This window comes from Podarcis gaigeae (assembly GCF_964106915.1).
Source record: "Podarcis gaigeae genome assembly, chromosome: 2".
Taxonomy (NCBI): Eukaryota; Metazoa; Chordata; class Lepidosauria; order Squamata; family Lacertidae; genus Podarcis; species Podarcis gaigeae.
This window is the reverse complement of record NC_139679.1, coordinates 107,883,800-107,892,918: the sequence shown is the minus strand read 5'-3', so window position 1 is coordinate 107,892,918 and position 9,119 is coordinate 107,883,800. Positions and strand designations below refer to the sequence as shown.

The following is a 9,119-nucleotide window of genomic DNA, read 5'->3' as shown; positions in this document are numbered from 1 at the left end:
ATCCTTAATAATAATAGAAAGGGATACAAAACTACAAAAAATATCAAAATACATGGCATAAAACGTGAGCCATTATGGGGAAAGAAAAAAAGAAAGAAGGAGAAAAAGAAAGAAAAGAAGAGAGAGAGAGAGAGAGAGAGAGAGAGAGAGAGAGAGAGAGAGAGAGACGGACGAGCCAAAACACAAGAAGGCTCGTCTATTGTATGCTTCCGTCAAGGTCGCAACAGATGATTATTCTTATCAATTCTCTCTGTCTGCATTCCATAGAATCCCTCATCTTGGTATCAGGGAACATTTCCCTATGCGGTATCATTCTAAACGATGGGAATTGTAGTCCAAACCCAGCTGGAGACCCAAGTTTGGGGAACCCTGCTCTAACCATTGTGCCACACTGGCTCAGACCAGGGTGTTAGAATTCAGACCAGTTCAACATCAAACTAAGCCATGCCCAAGTGAACAATATTCTGCAGCTCTTGTTTTCTGACTAGGGAGTGGATGTTTTAAAATTAATAACTACACAGTTGTTTCTCCCCACACCTCTTCTTTTGAGAGAGTAGACTGGCCTCTTGGTTACCACTTCCTTCCTCCGTCAAGCAACACCCGTGTTTCCCCAGTCAGGTCCAGTAATTCAAAACAACCAAAATATCTATGTATCACCAGCAGCACAAAAGGTTCATTCCCTGAGCAAAGGTACTTTGAAACTGCACAAAGTAAAGTTGATTATGAGGTAGATTATGACCATTCCTTATACAGTATAGAGATTCTGGGTTACCTGAAGACACCGGAGTGTTTCAGCACCATTGATCTTAGGTAAAACAGACCCACATTAGCAGACAATATTAAGGATCGTCCCATTTCATTACTTCTTGGGAAAACATATTAAGTAGGTTTGCCACACGTCAGGAAAATCACTGATACGTCCTGGTTTTTGGGTGCCAAAATGGCGTCGGGGGGGATATTGCCAAATCGGCAAAATGTCAGGGAAAACACGGATGTGTGGCAACGCGATGGAAAAAGCAGCGGAAACAGTTCCAAAAGCTTAAAATCACTATTTTGTGGGGGGAGGGGTCCCCCAAAGAAGCTCAACATTTTGGGACCTTCCTAAAAAAAAAAGCTGAGCAACTTTGCAGGCGTCAGGAATTTTACTTTTTGGAAATATGGCAACCCTGTGTTGAGAAACCTGATCTAGCTGGTCTAGCTCTAGGAGGAGCTTATTTTCAAATGGGTCTTCAAATGCTTTTTAAGGGACCACGGGTTCGGGTAATCTTTGTCACACTCTGTACACTTATACGGCCTCTCTCCTGTGTGAAGCCTGAGGTGATACCGAAGATTTGGGCCTGTTGTGACCCTCTTGCCACAATAAACACAGCAGTAGGGCCTCTCTCTGTGGGTCCTTAGATGCCTGTCAATGCAGGACCTTGTTCTGAAGCATTTCCCACATTCGTGGCACTGATTAGGCTTGAAATCTGTATGCGTGAGCTGGTGCCTTGCTAGCATTTGAGGGTCCTGGAAGCTCTCCTCACAGGTTTGACATTGATAAGGTCTCGCCAAGGTGTCGGTTACCTGATGTCTAGTGAGGGAATATTTCTCCTCGTAGGATTTCCCACAGTTAAGGCATGTATGTCCTTCTTTGCCCGTGACAACTCCCTCATGACTCAAGTGAGTTGAATTGACCCTAACGGGATCCTGACCATCTAACCCATTAACAGGGTGTTCCTCTAAGTGGGTGCTCTGCTCTTCAGCCAGCAATGAGCCGTAGGTCCTCACACTCCCAGAACTCTCGGGAGGGTTATCTCCTAGAGGGGCTCCCTGAATCAGTCCAGAGTAGGCCGAATTGTTGGTCCACAGGCTGAAATGTCCTTCTGTATTGTGAGCAAGCATGGAGCCATCCCTGGAAACAGTTCGGTCACCAGTAACAGGTTCTTTTTGTCCAGTAAGGTCTGAGTTGCCCATCGGCCCAGAGCAATCAGGTGAATTTCCTTCAGCGTGGACTCCCTGGTGCTTAGAGTTTATTGAATTATCACATCCTGGGTTGACACTTTCGTCGGCATGTCTAGCTTGGTATTCGGGAAGCACTGAGCCATCTCCAAATGTGTTCTTATGTTCTTCTAACCCTCTGGCAGAATTTTCCTCCAAGTGGCTGTCCCAGGCAATACCGCCCACACTCTCAAAGCTCTCCTTCTCCTTGTAGATGTCCTCATGCCCAGAGACCATTGAACCATCAGGCGAGCCATTGGAATTTTCTTCTGTCGTGCTAGCTTCCTCTTCAGCTACGCCAGGACCTTCCCCGCCACCGGTCAGTTTGCCTCGACTTCCATTGGCATGCATGTCCTGGTGCCTATGGAGGGAATATTTTGTCCCGAAGGCTTTCTGGCAGATAGAGCACTGGTAGGACCTTGTTTTCAAGTGGATGAGCCTGTGTCTACTGAGAGAATTATTGGTTGGGAAGGTTTTCGGGCAGAAAGTGCACTTGTGGAATGCCCCTTGCGTGTGTGTCTCCCGATGACGAGCGAGGGCGTCTCTGTAGGCGAAGGCTTTCCCGCAAACGGCGCATTGGTAGCGCTTCTCCCCCATGTGCAGCTGCTGATGTCTATTGAGGCAGCTCCAGGTTCGGAATGCTTGGCTGCAGAACGAGCATATATGCAGATAGGGTTGCTCATCCTCGTGGGTTTCCTGATGATCAGCGAGAGTGTATCTGTACGCAAAGGCTTTCCCACAAATGGGACATTTGTAAGGCTTGGCTTTTACATTGGGTGGCAAGCATCCATGGAGCACACTTTTAGCGCTGAACCCTTTCGCACAGCAAGAGCATTTGTGCAGACCTCTTTCTCCTTTGACACAGCCTTTCCGATTGTCCGGGAAGGACCATGCGCAGGAAAAACCTTCCTCACGGCTGGAACTTTTGGCGGGTCTGCATTCCGAGTGGATTCTCTGATGTCTCCTGAGGTTGTAGTGGGTCGTGTAGACTCTCTCGCAACGTGAGCAACTATAGGATCCTTTCTTCCGGGGTGTTTCCAGCTGGTCAGCCGCCAGCGCTCTTGCCTCAAGGTCTTCCTGATGTCCTTTTCTCTGATGGTTAGCAAAACGTCGGCTGTCTCTCAAGATTTCCCCAGAGTCAGGGCATTTATAGAGATTATCTTCCATTTCAATTTCGGGCTGCACAGGCAGTGTCAAGTCGGTGCAGAGGGGCTTTCTGCAGTCAAAGCACGCATCGGATTCAAAATCCGCTTGGGTTTTCTGATTTCTAGTGAGTGGGGTTTCTTCCCTGAACGCACCTGCCTGCCCGCGTTGCTGCTCTCTTGCATGCACCCTCCAGTGATTAGCAAAGCATCTCCCATTCTTGAAACATCGCCCACACACGGGGCATTCGTGGCTATATTCCTCTGCATCACTTTCCCTGTTTGTGGGGTGGGGCGGCTTCTTTCCAAAGTGGATTTCACGGGGAAGGTATTTATGAGGATTCCCCTTTTCATGCGTTCTCCAATGACCGGCGTCGTCACTCAAACCTTCCTTGCATTCTGAGCATCTGCAAGGACGCTCCATTGCGGGGAGTTCTCCCCGTTTGATTAGAGGAGATTCCTCATCAACACTTGTCCCATGGTCATGGCACCGGTAGCAGCTTCCTTCGGTGTCACTCGTGGCTCGATGCAGAGCGAGATCTTTCTCTTTCGTAAAGCCTTTCCCGCAACCGGGGCATTCAAAGAGAGTCACTCCCGAGTGGGCCTTTGCCACATGGCGAACAAGGCGTCTCTCTGCCTCGTAGCTTTTCCCACACTCAGGACACGAATAGGTTGGCTCATCGGTGTGGCTCGCCCAATGCTCGTTGAAAGAGGCTTTTGTAAAGAAGTCCTCCCCACACTCAGGGCATTCGTAGGGTTCCCTTCTCAAACGACGCTTTTTCGTATGTCCTTGTGCGTGGGCAATGAGCTGATATTTCTCAGTGAAACCTTTGCCACAGGTGGGACATATATAGGGTCTCGTACTGCTATGGAGTTTTAGGTGTCTTTTGAGAGTTGACTTCCTGCCATATTTTTTCCCACACTTGAAGCATACGTTCTGGTTCTCTTCTGCATCTGTGCTTTGCTGGATGTTTTCGTTACCAACAAGGCCTCCGCCTTTTTCGTCAGCAGGATTGTTACTGGCCGTCTGTCCCTGCAAGTGATTGTTCCCACTATCCAGGGTTTCTTCCCCCATGGAGCCAGCATTGGGTTTCCCCAACAGAGATGCCCGTGGTTTTGTGACTCTGGGACCTTCTTCCCTCTTCACGTTTTCATCTTCTTCCTCGCTCATCGGGTCATCATCTACAAAGGAAGGGAAAAGAAAAATCCCTGAGAAGGCTTGGGAGAGGTTACCAAAAGGAGGCCGGAACATCCTCCCTATGAAAAATGAAATGAAAATAAAATGTGTGTTGCAGGGGGGAGGTGGGGAAATAAATTATTATTATTATTATTATTATTATTATTATTATTATTATTATTATTATTCAGGCCATCTGACTGGGTTGCCCCAGCCACTCTGGGTGGCTTCCAACAAATTATAGACATTAAGCACAGTAAAACATCTAACATTAAAACTTCCCTATACAGGGCTGCCTTCAGAAGTCTTCTAAAGCTCAGTTGCTTATTTCCTTGACATCTGGTGCAAGGGTATTCCACAGGGCGGGTGCCACTACCCAGAAGGCCCTCTGCCTGGTTCCCTGTTACCTCGCAGTGAGGGAACTGCCAGAAGGCCCACAGAGCTGGACCCCTGTGTTGTCTGAATTACTGCAAAGAAGGTATCCTTTATTGTAACACACAGGTGTTTAGGTAATTAATGATGTTACAATCTCCTAAGATTAATTTATACTTTTATGATCAACATTAGGAAGTGGAGACCGCAATGACCATTTGCTAGATGGGATCCTTTGATGATTAAGCCTCACTGAATAATTTTGATAAAGTTGTAATAGTGTATATAAATGAAGATGTGGAATACTTAACATATTAGATTTCCATCGGTTGGGTATCATTGCAATTAGGTCTCTTTAAGAATATTTAATTCTAATTGCCTGCACCTGCCCCATTGCAGGGATTGCTCCTATATAGCTTAGTTTCAATGATCATTGATACGGAACATCTCTGACTGGCAACTTCTGTGTTCCTGTGGACTATTTTGGTTGAAAAAACCTACTGAAAAATCTCCTGGAAACCTTGTCGTTGAAGAAGCCCAATGGGCAAAACAAGGGTGTATCCTGAGAACTGGTCTATCATCAGCTGCCTGCCTTATTGTTACCTCAGGTTACATACGCTTCAGGTTACAGATTCCGCTAACCCAGAAATAGTACTCGGGTTAACAACTTTGCTTCAGGATGAGAACAGAAATTGTGCTGCGGTGGCGCGGCAGCAGCAGGAGGCCCCATTAGCTAAAGTTGTGCTTCAGGTTAAGAACAGTTTCAGGTTAAGAACAGACCTCCGGAACGAATTAAGTACTTAACCTGAGGTACCACTGTAGTTCTGTTTGTTACACTCTCAAGACATAGGAGTAGGCAGAAGGCAAGTTTGTTTGTTAAACTTTTAAGACATAGGACGATGCGAAAGGAAGATATCAGTATGAAATGGCATTGCCAACAGGAACTGTACATTGTAATCGTTGGACTTGACAATCTTTGGACTTGACTATCCTTGGACTTTACGACAATAATAACGTATAGAAGATTAATAGTAATATGATATGTTATTGTCACCAGGAACTGTGCTTTGCAATTTTTTGATATGACGATTACAGTTTTATTATATATAATGTCATGTTACTTTACAGCCAGTTACGTGTGTGTTGTGGTATTCAGAATACCAATTTCTGCACTTGGGGAAGGGTCTGTGGCCTTCATGTCCTTCTTGAGGAGTTCCTGATGCCCTTCAGAGGTTGTTGGGCTACAAATTCCATCACTGACACACTGACCGAGGCTGATGGGAGCTGTAGTCCAACGACATCTGGAACATGGTAACTTAGCCACCTCTGATTTGGGGCTCGGAAGGTGATTTTAGGCTTAAGCTTGAAGATGCCAAGTACAATCCTTACCTGGACCAGATAGATCTGAACTATGGATGCTCACAGGACACCGGTAGGAATTGCACCAAGTTGCTGCCTCTGGCAATTGTTCCGGCAATTGTTTAATCATCTCTTCATCTGCATCACGGCGGTAGCTCTGGAAATCTGGGGCCCAAGTGTTCTGCCCTTGTTCCAGATAGGCAAACAGTCCAGAGGCTTGGAAAGGAAGAGGAGAGAGAGAGAGAGAGAGAGAGAGAGAGAGAAAGAAAGAGAAAGAAAGAAGCAGATGAATTGCGGATTCATTTCCCCGCTTGCTTTTTCAAGAAAGTGAAAAAGAAAGCCTGGAAGCGGACTCTCCAGCCAGCAAGAATTCTCTGGGGGGAGGTTGCAGTTCAAGCAATCACTCTGCAGTAAAGTTTTAAAAACGGAAAACTTGTGAAAACTACAGGTGACAAGCACCATCTAATTGGAAGCATCCCATCCTGTGAAAAGAAGGGGCAATGCCTCTTTTTGTGTTATGCTTGTTAAGACACATGCATTGAATTTATAATCTAAATAACAAAGTCTGTTTCTCCCCCTTTTGGAGTATTGTATTGTTATGTGGAAATGTTTAAATAGATCATTCATCTAAGGCTGCACTCCTTATGTAATAAGCCTTACTGAACACAGAGGAGGGCATTGCTTCTGAGTAAATATGAAAGGGATGCACTGTACATGTGACTGGTTTTCCTATAGTTGATTGACTGGATTTAAAAGGTTAGAAATTAAAAAGGTAGCCCTGATTAACTAGGCAGATCTCATTCTTTTAGCTGATTTTTAGAAAAACTAGGATTGGATAAATGTATATGTTGCCTTCTAATATAAAAAAAAAACTATCAAGGCAGCTTACGTTAATAAAACAATTGAAATATTTGAAGAGACATTTCCCCCTCTTCTCCTTTGAAGTGTTTCCCAACCCATACGTAATACATTCCACTCCCAAATATGAAATAATAACTATTATTAGCCAGTTTAAGGCTGCAGTCCTTTGCACAGCTACTTTGCAGTAAGTCCCATTGAACACAAGGGGACTTACTTCCAAGTAAACATGCATGGGCTTGCCTGTACAGTGGTGCCCGGCAAGACGAATGCCTTGCAAGACGAAAAACCCGCTAGACGAAAGGGTTTTCCGTTTTGGAGGTGCTTCGCAAGACGAATTTCCCTATGGGCTTGCTTCGCAAGACGAAAATGTCTTGTGAGTTTTTCCGACTTCCCCCCCTTTCCCCCCCTTTTTCTAAGCCGCTAAGCTGCTTATCTGCTAAGCCGCTAAAAGCCACTAAGCCGCTAATAGCACTAATCCGCTAATGGGCTTGCTTCGCAAGACGAAAAAAACACTAGAGAAGAGACTCGCGGAACGAATTCTTTTCGTCTTGTGAGGCACCACTGTACATCCATGACGCAGAAGTGCCCGGTGGGTCCTTAGTTCTGCCTCTCTCACATGCAATCTCCATGGCTTTCATAGGAAACTTTTACACAACAATTAAACAAAGTCCAGCTCCGTTTAAGTCTGCAATACTTAAAAACAACCCCCCCAAAACCCCACCTTATAACTGGAAAGAACAGGGGGAAATAATCTCACCCATGAAGATGGTGCTGTAGCTCTCCTCCTGCATGGCTTTTCTGTAGAAGCTTCCCTGGTCAGCATCCAGGAGATCCTGCTGGGTCTGAAACAAACAGAAAACACTCTCCTGCTTCACTCTCAAATAAGAATGCAAGAAGAGCCCTGCTGGGTCAGGATGAAGGCCCAGTACAGTGGTACCTCGGGTTAAGTACTTAATTCGTTCCGGAGGTCCGTTCTTAACCTGAAACTGTTCTTAACCTGAAGCACCACTTTAGCTAATGGGGCCTCCTGCTGCCGCCACGCGATTTCTGTCCTCATCCTGAAGCAAAGTTCTTAACCCAAGGTAATATTTCTGGGTTAGCGGAGTCTGTAACCTGAAGTGTCTGTAACCTGAGGTACCACTGTATCTTGCTCTCACAGTGGCCAGCAACACATGCCTCTGGAAAGTCCACAAGCAGGACCTGAGTGCGAAAGCTGCACTCTCCACTTGTAGTTCCCAGAAACTGACATTCAGAGCCATACTTCAGACAGCGGCGACAACAAATAGCTGCAGTAGCCAATGATAGCCTTAAGTAGGTTAAAGAGTGCCATGCACCCTAGGCCAACCCCAACTTCTCTCACCACAAAAGGAACACAAGGAAACAGCAGAGAACCTGCATAAGCAACGCTGACACCAAACCCTACATATAGTAAGTAAAATAGAAACATCGCCACCTGACCCCATTCATCTTTCCCCCCACCTCTTCCCCCCATTCTTCTTAATGTCTCAACAAACGAAACCGATTTGTAAAAAAGAAAAGAAAAAAGTTTTACATGGAGAAAACAATACGAGAGAGAGACATTGCACAAACCTGTGTAAATCAAGAAAATCTTTAATAAAAGTACATTAAAAAAAAACAAAAAGTGCCATTCAATGCAAGAGCGATTCCAGCATGAACTATAGCAGGGGTAGGCAAACTAAGGTCCGGGGCCCGGATGCGGCCCAATCGCCTTCTCAGTCCGGCCCGCGGACGGTCCGCCAATCAGCATGTTTTGACATGAGTAGAATGTGTGCTTTTATTTAAAATGCATCCCTGGGTTATTTGTGGGGCATAGGAATTCATTCCTTTTCTTTTTCAAAATATAGGCTGCCCCCCCACATGGTCTGAGGGATGGTGAAAAAGGTTGTTGACCCCTGAACTATAGCCAGGAGGAACCAAGGGGGTCTTGGGGCCCAGAGCATTATGTGTGTATGATAAAGAAACTATGCCTCATCTAGATCTTAAGAGATAGAACTTGCTCGCACTACATGCTTGAGATGCCCTCCAGATATGCTTTCTACCTGAGTGCAGCCGTGTTCTGTTCCACGGCAATTCCAACCTACAAGGACTCCATCTCCACCACAAATTTAAAGCCCTGTCACACCACTCTGAACAGCCATGGCTCCCCGCCCCCGCCCCCCCAAAAAACCATGGGAACCACAGTTTGCTAAGGGTGCCAAGAAGAGAGAGAC

General features: G+C 45.9%; 1 protein-coding gene across 1 annotated transcript; it reads right to left on the bottom strand.

Moving 5' to 3' along the window:
- Positions 1-325: 325 nt before the first annotated feature.
- LOC310839485 (uncharacterized protein) lies at positions 326-8,147 on the bottom strand (the record flags this gene model as incomplete). The annotated part of the gene is made up of 4 exons (XM_083728125.1): positions 326-4,301; positions 6,058-6,243; positions 7,646-7,730; positions 8,136-8,147. 4 exons carry the CDS (start codon positions 8,145-8,147, stop codon positions 1,201-1,203), a joined length of 3,384 nt encoding a protein of 1,127 aa, XP_083584251.1. The 3' UTR covers positions 326-1,200.
- Between the last annotated feature and the right edge of the window lie 972 nt (positions 8,148-9,119).